The sequence below is a fragment of the Limulus polyphemus genome, unplaced genomic scaffold (genome assembly GCF_000517525.1).
Source record: "Limulus polyphemus unplaced genomic scaffold, Limulus_polyphemus-2.1.2 Scaffold1703, whole genome shotgun sequence".
NCBI classification, from domain to species: Eukaryota; Metazoa; Arthropoda; class Merostomata; order Xiphosura; family Limulidae; genus Limulus; species Limulus polyphemus.
In genome coordinates this window covers 211,133-226,248 of record NW_013667313.1, presented here as the reverse complement: position 1 = coordinate 226,248, position 15,116 = coordinate 211,133, and the positions used below count along the sequence as shown (strand labels likewise).

At 32.0% G+C, this 15,116-nt stretch overlaps 1 protein-coding gene across 11 annotated transcripts in view; it reads right to left on the bottom strand.

Annotated features, from left to right (window-relative positions):
- LOC106464628 (protein Daple-like) overlaps window positions 1-15,116 on the bottom strand; it is a 142,667-nt gene that overhangs the window by 12,868 nt on the left and 114,683 nt on the right. For 9 of the 11 annotated variants that reach the window (XR_002611793.1, XM_022392361.1, XM_022392362.1 and 6 more), the window contains 5 exons: window positions 14,695-14,955; window positions 11,038-11,211; window positions 10,386-10,511; window positions 5,019-5,219; window positions 4,496-4,638 (listed from right to left, as the gene is read on the bottom strand). Coding sequence is in view for 10 of the 11 variants with exons in the window: in XM_022392361.1 (XP_022248069.1) it covers window positions 4,496-4,638; window positions 5,019-5,219; window positions 10,386-10,511; window positions 11,038-11,211; window positions 14,695-14,955 (905 nt within the window). In the remaining variant the exon portion in view is untranslated. The remainder of the gene's footprint in view (window positions 1-4,495; window positions 4,639-5,018; window positions 5,220-10,385; window positions 10,512-11,037; window positions 11,212-14,694; window positions 14,956-15,116) is intronic. The other 2 variants (XM_022392365.1, XM_022392366.1) reach the window with 2 other exon arrangements.

The window sequence follows — 15,116 nt, the reverse complement described above, 5'->3', positions numbered from 1 at the left end:
AAACATAGAGACGATCAGCCTGAAAGGAAAGAGGCAATCGCTCTGCCCGAGACTTGATGGCTAAGAAGGCAGGGGAAGAAACAGAAGTGCTAGAAGCACGAGAAAAGCTGTGGCCGAGAGCGTCAACAATGCTCTGGACATCAGCAACTTCCAGGCCATTGGAGAGCAAGATGGAAAGGGGATGGGAAGCATACCTCCCAGAAACTTTCCGAATCTTGTCCCATACAGTTTTGGAACTGGTGGTAGAAGAGATGCTAGTACTGAATTTAATCCAAGATTCCTTTTGGCACTGACGTCGAACCTCCTGAGCATGGGCACGGGCCCGCTGATAAACAATGCAGTTAGAAAGAGAGGGATATCGTCGAAAGGTATCCCAGGCCCGTTTTTGAGCCTGCCGTGCCCCCTGGCAGGCAGGACTCCATTATGGACAAGAATACCATGGAAAACGTGTTGAGGTTTTAGGAATAAAACGAGCTGCTGCCTGTACAATACAGTCAGTTACTGCAACCACACAGTCGTCTATTGATGGTAGACAGACGAAGGCAGGATCAAGTTCAGAGAAAGAGGTGAAAGATGGCCAGTTAGCCTGGTCCAGCTTCCACCGTGGCACTCGGGTTGGGTGGCATCGACCATGGCCAACCTCCCTCATAATGATAGGAAAATGATCACTGCCCCGTGGCTCACAGTCGACCATCCAAGAAAAGCGAGTGAAAAGTGAAGGGGAGCAAATCAAGAGATCAATGGCAGTAAAAGACTGATGGCTATGGCCTCCAAGGGTGTATCAAGGGACACAGATAAGGAGGGCACAGTATGAGAATCCAACGATAGATATTGGAGTCGATGTAGACCTATCAACTCTATTAACCATGGAGGGCTGAAGATCTCTCACATGGTGTGAAAACGACTCAGATGGAGGCACAGAAAGGTATGTCTGCACTCTCACTGTAGCAGTGGAGCGTAGTACAGTGGCATATGTCTGAGATGGAGTAGGGAACAATAGCTTCCGAGCCTCTGGATAGGAAATGTTGTGAACGGTCTTTAAACGCTGTACCTCTTTCTCCTCCACCCACTTAGGGCAAGATCTAAAGTAAGAGGGGTGGGAACCACTACAATTAACACAGTGCGGGTCCAGTTTACATTCACAGGCGTCGTGGCCCTTGCCACCACAACAAGATGTCATTGAATGACTGAACCGCTGGCACTGAAAACATCGGAGAGGGTTGGGAATATAGGGCCGTACCTTACAGTTCAAATAACCTGCCTTAACAGCGGCCGGTGGACATGGTAATGAAAATGTCAAAATAAGAACTGAGGTCGGCACCATAATACCATCCTTACGAGTGGAGATCCGTCAAACAGCTGAAACTCCTTGGCTGGAGAGATGAGCAAGTATCTCTGACTTGGGGATAGACTTCAAGTCCCTCTCAACAATAACTCCTTGTGATGAATTCAAGGAAGCATGGGGAGTAACCTCAATAGGTATATCTCCAATGGCCCTTGAATTCAAGAGGAGTTCACTGGGCTTAGCTGTGGATGTTTCGACCAAGATGTTTCCAGAACGGAGTTTCTTAACTGACTTTGGAGAGCCAGCAAGCCCCTCTAAGCCATTCTGAATAAAAAAGGGGATATTTGCCCAAAAGATTTATCAGATAGTGAATGTAAGATCATAAAGCGAGGTACAGGGCCACCTTGTGGTGGAGATGGCTGTGCTGAGTCTTCTAGCCGTGGTCGTTTACCAATAAGTGGAGTTTTTACTATTTTTTTTCATTTGGATTGGGGGGATCCATAATTAAGAAAAAAGTTTAAGTGTCCACTGACCCCACCCGCCATGGAGTCCTGCAAGGGGATGCACTACAATGTCAAACTGCAGCAATGCCAGTGTTTTGTGAGCACTATAGCGAAACACCAACATCAGACACAATGTCCACAACACCCGTTGAGAACGCCCAACACTGGTACTCGGATGACCCTAGCCCATTTGGACCCTGGGGTGGCCACCCCAAGGCCACTCATCTACAGGAATTCAAGGCCAAAGTGGTGTGTTGCAGTGCCCCAGACACCACTCAACCACCAGGATCATCTCCTCCCCTTCACGGGTCGCCACGTACGGCAAACACGTGGGTGGATGTTCAGTAACTGAAAATACAGAACCTTCCCTGGGAGGTTCCCTCACCAAGTACAGGAATCCACGTCGAAGGGCAACAGAATTAAAAGACGTTGAAATAACCAAAGTTAATAAATAAAATATTGCTTAGTGATGTATCTAAGATCAACATCTATAAAATGTATGATTCTAATATAATGGACGTACACTAACCCTTATTCATTTTTTGACATACGTATTCTTACAGACATTTTGAAGTGGCTAACCAGTTCTAGAGAAAAAAATGTCATATTCTTTGAATAAAAAGCTTTATCATCAGAAGACCAAAGTCAAGCATTATCCTGAGGCCTTTATTAAGTGAACAGGATATTTCACAAGTAAACACAATGACTAACCTAAGTCACTACTACATATTTATGGAAAATCTGTAAATTTAAAAGATTTTTAAAAAGCCACAACAAGGCTACAAGGTATGATTAAAGTCAAAACCAATGCTATATCAAAATTTACAATATGAAAAAAAAAAATACAGACAAGTACTGTTCAAGATGTAAATTTGATAAAACCATAAGGAAAACAGGACACATGGTGAAAATAAGAATGATTGAACACTGTTCTGAGATAAGACCTGCAAAGTTTGAAAAATCAGTTGTTGTTATCATGTCTAGGATGGCTTTCAAACAGTGTTATAAAATGACATTCAAGTTCTATTAGTTGAAACAAGGAAATGATTTGTAGTAGAGATCAAGCTGACGTCATTTCATTTCAAATTATATGCAGCAAATGGATGTTGAGTGGTATTTCAATACTCAGTTTCTTCTTTAATACAGTACTATTACATTTAAATGTATCGCAAAAACCACGTTAACACTGGTCCTCATTTTTAATTTTCAGGTGGGCATGATAATCATATTTTACTTAAAACTTTTCCAAGAAAGTGTTTCTTTTAAGGAATATTTTCTCAAGTTTGCCTTGTTTGTTCATCAGCTCTTAAGACATACCCTCACTAATTATGTTAATAACATGCTCAAATGAAGTTTATTCTGTTTCTAAGCATAAAAAATCTTACCTAGAAACATAACCATTAAAAAAAAAGGAAAAAGCAGCAGAAAGACCCAAGTACCCACAAAAAAAAACATAAAAAATAAATTATCATCTTTTTTTATTTTTGTTTGTTTTTAAGCACAAAGCTACACAAATAGGCTATTTGTGCTGAGACCATCACAGAAATAGAAACCTGAATTTAACGGTTACAAGCTCTCAGTCTTACTGCTGTATCACCAGGTGGGCTCTTTTCTTGAAATTTGAATAATTTTAAGTAGACAAGATAATTAGTGTACTTAAGGTGTTGATTACATGAGATAAACAGTCAGATAGTACAAAGGAATTCAAATCTATGAATAAATTTTGAATAGTTACTTTAATTCAAATTCTCTATAATTGTGTACTTTTATATTCACAGATATTTAATAACTGAAAATTTATAATTCAAGTTCACTTCAAACAGAAATGTTCTTCATGCGCAATACAATGATAAACTTTTTTTCTTAAAATGTATAAAAACCACAAATGTTTTCCAACTGCTAAATATCCTAAATTTCCTAAATATTTAGGATTTCTTTCCTACAACAAGTTTTTGGTTTTCTTTTCAAATGAAATGATTGATAAAGGTTGCACCTTAAAAGTTATTTTGCGAATAATACTATTCATATTTCAAGTAGCAAAGTTTTTGCATGTATATGAAATTTGAGTTGTTTTTTTTTTATTAATATTACTAGAAATTTCATGAATATCATTTTACGAAACTCTGGTCATTTTATTTTTACCATTACTAAATCATACTCAATTATAGACAATTATACACAATTTATAGACCTACATTTTTTTTTCATCTACCCATTCATTCAAGCATAATCCAATAACCTGTAACTACTGTCTTATTAATTTTCCATCCAAGCTATGTCTATTTAATGTTGTGTTTACCAAATTAGTAAATCTAACTAAATTGGCAAAAAAGGTGATGAAATTAAAAAAATAATGACTTTTAGAAATTTTGTTATAATTACTAGGTACAGCTTTGTCTATATTTCAGTTGTAACATACAAACTTTTCTTTTACCCTTGATATAAGTAAAACAGAAAATCAGCTTTATAAATGAATTACAACTTAAAGCAGATAAAAAACAAAAATGTTACATTTACATTATTATAACTACATACATTTATTTTCCAATGTCAGAATACTTAAAATGAAAGTCAGTTATCCAGTAGAGCAATGGTGATACTCCTATTACAACAACACATTATAAATGCATTACAATATATGTATATAACAGCTGAACTAGCAAGAAAAAAAGGGAGGAAAGTGTTGTTAAATGAGTGAAAAACGTACATGTTAGTATCAGTTGACAATGATCTAATATCATCATAGGCCAATGAAGACAGGTAATTATGATAATCAGACAGAAGAACAGATGCACTGGTCATCACGGACTGCCGATCATTTTCAATTGTATTGTTAACATGTGACAGCATCTGAAAAAGTTTGAACCATTAATTTTATACATCACTAGTAGACAAACATTTTTAATTATAATTCATCAATATCATTTTTACGAAACTCTGGTCATTTTATCTTTATCACTAGTAAGTCATACTCAATTATTTATAGTATCTTTTTTTTTTTTTCATTTACTTAGTCACTCAAGCATATTCCAACAACCTAACCTGTAACTACTGTCTTATTAATTTCCCATCAAAACTATGTTTACTTAACGTTATCATCTACCAAATTAGTTAATATAGCTAAATTGGCAAAAAGATGATAACATTTAATAAATAATGACTTTATAAAAAAATAAAAGATGGAAAAAGGAAGAATTCAGACAGTTTTTTACATTAAGGGTCAAACATACCTCACAATAACTAACAAGTTTTGCCACCTGCACGTCTAATGTTGCAATTTCATCTCGACACTCCCCCACCTCTCCTTTTAAAGCTGTGTTCTTCAATTTTAGTTCATTGTTTTCAGTTTTTATTGCTTTGTGCTTAGTTTCCAAGTAGGCATGATTAACCAAAAGCTGATCATTATTCTCTTTCAGGGTTCGAAACTGCTCCTGTTGATGAACATGAAATGAATTTTAAAACATGTCATTACATAGGTATGACTTTTTGGAAATTATTTAAAATATCCATAACTTAATTTGATTGTCAGGCTAATATTGCTCTAATATATTACAATGTGATCTATGAATTTCCTTTACTTTTACAAAAAATAACCAATGTAGCATGTTGATTTAGCTTGCTGTCTAGATCAACAGTTCTAAACCTTTTTGGCTCAGGACTCATCTGTAAATATTGATGGCCAGTCACGACCAAATAAATAACTTCAGTGCAAAACCCATCTGGCTTACTATTATTTATTTGCAAAGTATGTTTATGACCCATGGGTTGAAAAACACTGGTCTACATGACCAGGTTGTGGAATATATCCAATATTTAGGCTTACGAATAATAATATATATTAGTGTATGATAATATAACCAGCAAGTCACAAGATTGTTATTGTAATCATATAAGTAATCATATTACCATAATCCATATATATGCAGATAGTCATTTTATTACTAGACATACTTTTTTATATTAATATGTTTATTGTTTATGTTACATATTTGTCCTATTAACCCAGACAGGTGAGCACCTTTCAGGCATTGAGTGTACACCTGCATTGGACAGAGTATATTATAAACTACTTTCATAATTGTATAGTAAATTAAATGGTGAAAGATGTAATTTATGGTTTTATGAGAAAATGAAAAACCTAGCTCCTGCAGATATTAAAAACAGAATTTAGTGGAAAGTTATTAAGACTTAGGAATAAACTAAAGATCTGAGAAATCTTTTAAAATTTCTTTAGACATTCTTTGTGCTAAATTATATTTGCTTAAACACTCTCGCCATGGTTATCCTTTACTACGCAAGTTATGAGGTTTTTAGTGAGTTACATTCCAAATTAATTAAACTACTTTTTGTTTGTTATACCAATTAATATAGCATGAAATCATAGCTAATAATCCACATTTTAATAGTATATAAGTTTTAAGTTCTTAATTCTACAAGGCAATATTTAAAAAAATGCTGAATTTCCCCTAGGGTGACACACGTGACATTTTCTGTAGACATCCCATCTTCTGTATTTTATCCATCACTCCTCGAAAAGGTAGAAAATTCAATGTAATTACTCACTATAAAATTGTCATTGCTCAGAAAAAACATAATTTTTATAGCCTTCAATTCTGTTTGGTTACAGAGATATCATGCAGAAAATCAGACCCCTCCTGCCACACCCTTTCAGGATTTGTTAATAGTTCTCTTTATATTATTATATTATATTATATATTAACTGTAACCAATATAAAGTCAAGGTTTTCATCTCTCAAATGACATATTCGGTTACATTGTGTTCTGAACATAAAGTGTCAATTTCACTTGTAATACAACTTTCGTTCCCACAGGAATCACAACAGCTAGCTTGGATGAATTTGTAACAGCTCTTGTTGCATAGTTAGAAAGCCAGAAAAATTTTGATTGTTAGAGGAAACTGTCTGCTTTTTGCATGTTGTTAGTCTATGTTCTTTGGTGCATTATTTAATTAAACAAAAATTATTCAATGAACTAAGACCATTAGTATTAAAAAGTTGGGTTAAGTGTCATCGATAGTTAACAGCAAAAACAAAAGAATACTCGGGTAAGTACTTTATTTCTTGTTTTTCATATCTATTCTTTAATAGAGATCTTTTTAGGTTAGTTAAGGTTAGATTAGGTAAAATTGACCAACCTTGTACAGAGAAAACACCAGATAAAACATAAAGTTTGACTTAAAAAACGTTTGAAATTTAGTTAGGATGCTTTAGAGATTACACAAACGAAATTTGAGATTTTTGACATGAAGAAAAGTATTTTTAATTTTTACTCTTTCAGCACAAGCTCGGTTCCTGGGACCGACTTTGTAACCATTTTGTGCTTATTATAGTTTTCATGTTGTAACTTTTAAATTAGTAAGCAAATGTTAATGAAATTTGGAAGATTATCAATTACCATTACAATGCTTTAATATGCAAAATATCAAATTTTTTTATTAAGTCTTAAGGTTTGTAAAGCAATGTTTTTCTCACGCCTTTTTTTTTCTTTTCGCATGTTACCTGTGTATCATGCAAAGTAATTCTAATTTTAAAATTAAAAATACTTTTATGCTTCAGAAAATTTTCAAATTTCACATGTAAAATCTTTATGATGCTCAGATATTTATCAAATGTTTCTTAAGAAAAAAGTTTATATTTTATCTGTTATTTTCAGTAATTAATCTCTGTACCAGTTCGGTAGATTTGACCAATCTCACAACCATAAAAAATTAGGAAATAAATATAAATTATGCCTCTTTCATTCTAGATTAAACACAAATTATTACACAAAAACATAAATGTTTAGACTAAATAGTTTAAATCTTATAGCATTATAAATTTATATATATTTATCATATTGACCTTTCAGCTGTGCCTGGCACACGTGCACTCATGTTACCATAACAAATGACATGGTTTGTACAAAGTAACTTGTCTTGGCTGTGTTTTAGTAGACCAGTATTTTGTAAAATACAGTCACATTTCAATTATTATACATTATATATGTATACAGATTATTGCTATTTTGAAATAAATTCTTAAACTTATTTTTCTTAAAACATAAAACAGTAAATAAAGAAGTAAAGCAAACAATTATCTCTTCTAGTTATGACCTCTGTACTTGGTTGCTGCTTAACGTAGGTTGCTAAGTTTTAAAAAATTTTGCACATGGAGGATATGAAACAAAATAATTTTCTTTTAAATTGTATACATATATTTGACTAACTAAAAAATTATAAATTACTACATCAGTACCATAGAATTCCACTATAATTTATCAAGCTTAGTAACTAAGATGTATTTTAGTAGAAAAAAAAAAAAAGAAACTAAAGACACAATCTACCCCATTGAAATATTAGTTCAAAAGAAATAAATGGTGTCCAAGCCTGTTAACATAGATGAAAAAGCCACTAGGGGGACATTCTGAGCTTCCAATTGGTTATTCATGTCATATGCAGAAGTATTTCCAAAAATGGAAAGATATGGGTGGGGTGCCACATGAGCAAATGGAAAAGATAATATCTTATTTTATATTCTAGCTTGTCAATATTGGTAATTTGAGTTTCTAATTTAATCAAAACTATAGACTTAGTATTTTGACTTCACAAACATCTAATCTGAACCACTGCTGCATTCAACATATCATGTGACACACAAAAATCGATGTTTATCTGTATTTTGTAATATTTACTTTTAAATTGAGAAATTGAGTGATGTATAGTACTAAAATTTGAATTATAATATACAGTTTGATACCAAACTTAGTGATATAAATTGATGAAATAGTACTTCATTAAAATTTTGAATGAGACTCAACAAATGAAATGACATAGCCACCCAGACTAGTAAAAAAAAAAAAAGAACTCGATATGTCCATGGACAAATCTTTTTTAGTTTATTAAAAATACTTCACTAACAAAATCATATTTTTCTATATAAAAATACTTGTAATGTTTACTGAAAATCAACCAAAGTTTGTTGTGAAGATACACATACTATATTAAAAGTTAGTAGTATCAAAACTGTAAAGAGTACAAAGTGGACACATGGTTGGTCAATTCAAATGAGCCCATGTGGAGAGAGATAAAGGTTTGGAAATTTTCTCGCATGAGAAGACATCGTGTAAGCCTAGTTAGGTTTTAACAGAGAGTACAGTAGGCAATGGCAAGATATTCTGATGGCTCAATTCCTTATTTACTGAATATCATATCCAAGAATAAAATAACTTATTATTTCTTGAAAAGAAACTATTTACTGAATATTATTGTTAAGTTTATCATATCCAAGAATAAAATAACTTATTATTTCTTGAAAAGAAACTATTTACTGAATATTATTGTTAAGTTTATCATATCCAAGAATAAAATAACTTATTATTTCTTGAAAAGAAACTATATTTTCTAGAAACAAATTATTCTTGACCAAGCATATTGTTGGTGAAAATATTCTTAACTAAACTGTAACGTGTTAGGTCATATGTAAACCATTTGCCAGTTTTTATGATTTATAATAGGAAACTAAGAAAATAAAGTATCAAAGTAAATATATGCTTATGAATATCAATTAAGTTAAAAGTAATTGGATATATTAAATGGAACTTTCTTACCAAAATAAAAAAAACTGAAATGCAAAGATGAAAGGCATTATTATAAAAAATTTTCAAAAAGAGTAACTCACAACAAAAAAATGGAAGAAAAAGTATATTAGATTACTTGATGTTTTTAAAGCCAAAAATACATACTATTTATTAACATTTTACAAGATTTCATGCTATTTGGTTAAGTATTTCCACAGTTAGAAGTAAAAAAATCAAGGGATATGAAATGCACACACCCTCACCCAATCTGGAAAAGTTATTGCCCTTTTTTTGATATCCTCACTAATCTCAAATATAAGAAAACAGAACCACAACACAGAAGTTAGCTGCTTTCTTTAATGTTCATATATGCTTACCATTTCTCTAATATATTGGGCATTACTTCATAACACTTTCCAATTGTTCTCACACTTTTTAGTCATGGCATAGTAGCTCAAAGAATGGCTCCGAGTTTTTTTTCATGTACAATAGATCCATCATCTCTTGACCAATTTGAGATTAATTATATTTTTTGACTCAGGAGGTCAAACCCTTTCAATTGGAGTATTTGCCCATGCCCAAGGTCTCACAAACTAATTTACTCTAATCCTGCCTGAAAAAAGTACAATTTGAGGGAAGGCTGGTAGAGATCTTGACAAGTAAAAATTTGAATCAGGTATATGCATGCCTCATGCTTCGTTTGGTATAGCTAATAAAAAGGGGAAAAAATTCTCATAGATTAATTTACTCTAATCCTGCCTAAAAGCATTTCAAGTGCTGTGGGTATTGAGGATTCCCATTTGTTAATTCTTTTTCTTGTGCTCTCTAAAATTTAAGCTGAAATACAAGTCATATAAACTGCTTCATTAAATTTGTGTCTTGCATTTCAAAAGTAAGCAACAACATTATTATCAACCAAAAAAATGAAATGTCCCTTTCAATTTACAGAATATAACCAGGAAATAATTAAAACAGTCTTTTCTCTTTTGTTTAACATATCAAAATATATTTACTCAAACTACCTTTAGTTCTGAATACCGAGACTGTAAGTTTGTGAAACTTCTACCACTAGCCTCATCTTTCTCCCCTTCCAGCATTTCTCTCAATTTCAACATTTCTTGAGAGAAGGATTCTTCTTGCAACTTACCCTTAAAAATACACAAATATGAAAAAAAATAAAGTTTCTATATTATTTAAGATAGTTCTATTGTTGCAATTGTAATTATAAAAACCACATGGGTCAATAATAACTGATAATAACGAATTATTTTATAATTTATAACTGAGCATACTGCAAAATTCAAAAATTAACAAATCAACTGAAAAACAGATTTAATAAAACCTTCAGAAATAAATACAAAATTTTGATTCATTTTCAAATGGATTGAAAAAAGGAAAACACATTGCTATTACACATTTTGTAACAAATTAAATAAAAATCACCTCATTATACTGAAAAGAAATTCTAAAACAACATTCAAAACATAATTTTTTGTTAAAGAACTCCATCTTTTAAATATTTGCACCTAAATTATATGTTAAAAAAGCATGTTTTGATAATTCATTCTACACATGATTGTCAACAAAACTAAGCAATTGTTTTCCCAGTACTGCATTATCTATATTATGTACTAGATTATAGGAAAAAAATTAATATAATAAATAATATATTACTTTAAGAGCAATGTATTCAGACTTAAGACTTTTGTGACTAGCCTTGAGAATACTGTGATTGTTGGAGAGTTTTTCATATTCTGCAGTGAGCTGGTCATGAAGTTTCTGTAAAGTTTCGTTGTTAGAACACACGGTCTCATGGACTGATTGCAGTTCTTTCGTATCTAGTAATAGCTACATGGAATAATATTTACAATAAAAAGTGTTCATTTTGGGTACCAGTTTAAGAATACAATCAATATTAATTCATTAAAACAATTTTATTGACTACTTAAGTTTTAAAATAAGGATATAAGACTGCATTTATTTTCATCATTAATTGTCACACTTTCTGATAGCAGTGTGAATAAAAAACACTGTTAGTAAAAAATAAATAGTTTTAAGTTACAACTTACAATCCAATAAAAAATTAAACACTGTGCTTTATGTAAATGTGGCATCATTAAACTAAAAAGTAGTGCAACTCTTGTGGTATCTGTGACAAATTAATGTATCATACATGTTTATCATGACTAATATAAAATATTTCACATTATGTCAGAAAAGTAAAGCAAAACCAATAGCTTAAACTGCTGTTATTAGAAACCACATACAGAAAATTAAAACAAAAATCTTAATAAATAAACACAGATATTAGTGTAGATTTTGTTTTCAACTTAGTTCTAATTTATTTTACATAATGAGATAGCTTTTTTTTTACACAGTGAATAAATGAACAAACCAGAGATGTATCAAGAAGAAAATTGACCAATTACTAATTAACCAGTTGCCAATAATCAATTAATTATTATTATTATTATTCTATTATTATCTAATCCCTTTAATTACAGTCTTTGAAGCAACTTATGATGCAGCAAGAAAAATAGCAACCCAACACACTCACATTTTATTTCATAAACTCCTCTGCCCAGCTTATAAGCTTTATTCACAATTCTTGTGGAGGTATTTACTAATAATTCTGTTTATCAATTTAGTTTTTGTTAACTTTAACAGAGTTTGAGAAAGACTGGATGCAATGTAAAACAAAAGTGAAAAAATTAAAACAAAAAACATTTAAACTCAAATACAATTGAAATAATGTGTTCACTGGATAAAGAATAACACCTTTACTAGATAATTAACTCTCCTAACAACTTATAAAGATGTTTACTAAGAACCAGCATAAAATATGCATGCTCTGCTGTGGGTGCATAGATTCCCTCATGATTCATAGAGGCTCCAGTGTACGAAGCTCCATTATCCATAATTACTATTATAGTTACTCCAAGGATGGTCTGTACCCAAAAACAAACCCTACTAGGATATACTGGCTCATTGTCATATTTGGATTTGCTGATCCTGAAAACTTTCTAATACATCCTTACCATGCTTGGATGACTTTTTGGGTGCATTTTAGCCCCCCATTTTGTAGGGGTGGGTGGGTGGGACTATACCAAGTTTACTCCTGCTAGCTCCAGAACTGTGGGAAGGGTTCATGGTCAAGCAAACAAATTCACAGACACACAACACAAATTGTGGCAGTTATATTGATATTTGTATTTAAAAAGCACCACCTATAAGGCTTGACCTTAAATGTTAATAAAGGTTTGTACATTTGAGCAATGGGGGTTGTTGACAGGTGCCTCTGTTAACAAGAGTAAGACCTACATTTGCTATATGCCATTTTTTTAAAATCCCTTGTGGATATGATTTTGCTCTATGACTAAAAGTTTATAATTTGCCCGATCAATTATAGGGTCTCTTAAAGAAACATGTTCAACTAAAGACAAACTCTTAAAAATTAACATTTCCTGAAATTGTATTTCTGATAGATAATCACCTCCACACAGAGAAAAGCTATCTTCCTTATGCATCTATGTATGAGACTTGCATGTCATTAGCCTTTAGGCAACTTCCACCTAATTTCATGTTTTAATGTGAACTGCACAGGTGCATGATGACATAATCATGAGATAAAAGACCTCCATATATAGGAGGGTGACACAACCTCAATGCGCAGTAACTCCTAATATGTAGTTGCACTTGTGATCATTTCAATCGCTGATGTGGCAAGACAAAAAATTTCACCAGAAAAAGGGTGAATAGGTGGGAATGTGTGAGGAGACAAGTATCTATTGGAAATACATATTCAAATTAGGAAAATGTTAACTTCTGAGACAATAATACACTTCCACACACAGAAATGGTGAGGGGCCAGTGCAAATTGTACCAAGATGTGTTCCCTTCTGAAAACACCCATGGAGTTTTACACCCGATAGCATCTTGAGGTTTTGTGATTAAATAAACAAACTTTCTCTCTCTCTCTTTTTTTTTAATTGAATGTTTATAATTTCCTAACACTATTCATTATATTTTTATATTAGTAATTATATTAAAGATTGTTCAATTTGTGATTTTCATAGACTTGCTGAAGATAGAATGTGTAATTCCGAAACATTCATTGAGGATGTCTACAATTGTTGCCATGGCTCTACTATTCATTATTAGACTTTGTTTTCCACCAAATGTAGTTTTAAACTTGTAACAGTATACATCTATTTATACTTAAATTTTATTGTTTTATTGCCCCTTGAACTATATCTAACTACTATTCGTGCCATTATAAGTTGTAAATCATTTGGCAGATGTGCAGCTCAAGTTACACTATGGAATTACATTACGCACAAGTTGCTCACAAGCATACCTCCTAAAAGAGTATTATATTATTATTTATTTTACTCAAATTGACCTTAACTAAAATGTTTCGTATTTTTACATTTTAGCTATGTTTATAATAACAAATAAAGATTACACATGAAAAACAAGAAATAAAGTATTTACCTGGATTTTCATTTTCTTTTGCTGTTGACTGTCAATAACACTTAACCCTACTTTTTTTTATACTAATGATAGTACTGCATTAAATAATTTTTTATCTAATTACATAATGCACCAAAGAATACACAATAATAACATGTAAAAAGCAGACAATGACCCACAACTATCACAATTTTTCTGGCTTTCTAACAATGCAACAAGAGCTGTTTAAAAAGAATCTAACCTCACTGATGCATTTCCCATGAGAATAAAACTTGAACTGAAATTGAAATTGACAATTTTCTGTACAGAAAACAACGTAATATAAGATGTCATTTGATCGAGTAAAACCTTGGCTTTCTATTGGTTATAAATAATATAGTAATGAATGTCAGACATAACTATTGGCAACTTCTGAAACAGAGGATGTGACAGGTGGTCATGGTAAGAATGATCCGATTTTATATTTGATGGCTCTGTAACCAAGTAAGATTGAATGCTATGAAAATTATGCTTTGTCTGAGCAATGACAGCACTATAATGAGTAATTTACGTTAAATTTTGAACTTCTTGGAAGGGTGGTAAATAAATTAGATAAAAGGGGATGTCTAAAGAGGAAATGTTCCAAATCTCACACTATGGGAAATTCAGGATTTTTGTTCTATATTGCCTTATAAAATTCAGAACTTAAATACTATTAAAATATGGATTATTAGCTTTATATATTTATGCTATATTTATTGGTATACCAAGAAAATAAAGTAGTTTAATTAAATTTTGAATGTAACTCACTAAAATCTGTGACATACACAGAAAAAAAGATGCCCATGAAGAGAGAGTAAACAGCTCTTCAAGTAATACCTTATCTTTCTCCTCCTCAAGCTTATGAAGCTGACCCTGCAGATTTGTCACCTGTGTGGTCAAGGCTTCTTTCTGGGACTCCAGAAGGGCATGTTCCACTTCTAAGTGTGCATGTTTAGACTGCAGACTGGAATATTGTTTACTGTATGAGCTAACCTGCTGTTCAAGACATGAAACTTTGGAATGAAGGCTGTAATTGTTTTCTTTTAGAGAACTTCCTTCACTACGAAGATTTAGGTTCTCTTCTGTCAGACTTGTATTCTGAAAATATTATGATAGTTTTATTTATTGGAACACACTAAACTACTTAGCTTTCCGGTAAAATCTTTCCAGCAAAAATTTAAAATTCCTTTCTCAGTAAAAATAAAGAATATATGTATTATCATTATTACTCTTCTCATTTTTAAACTAGGTACATAAAG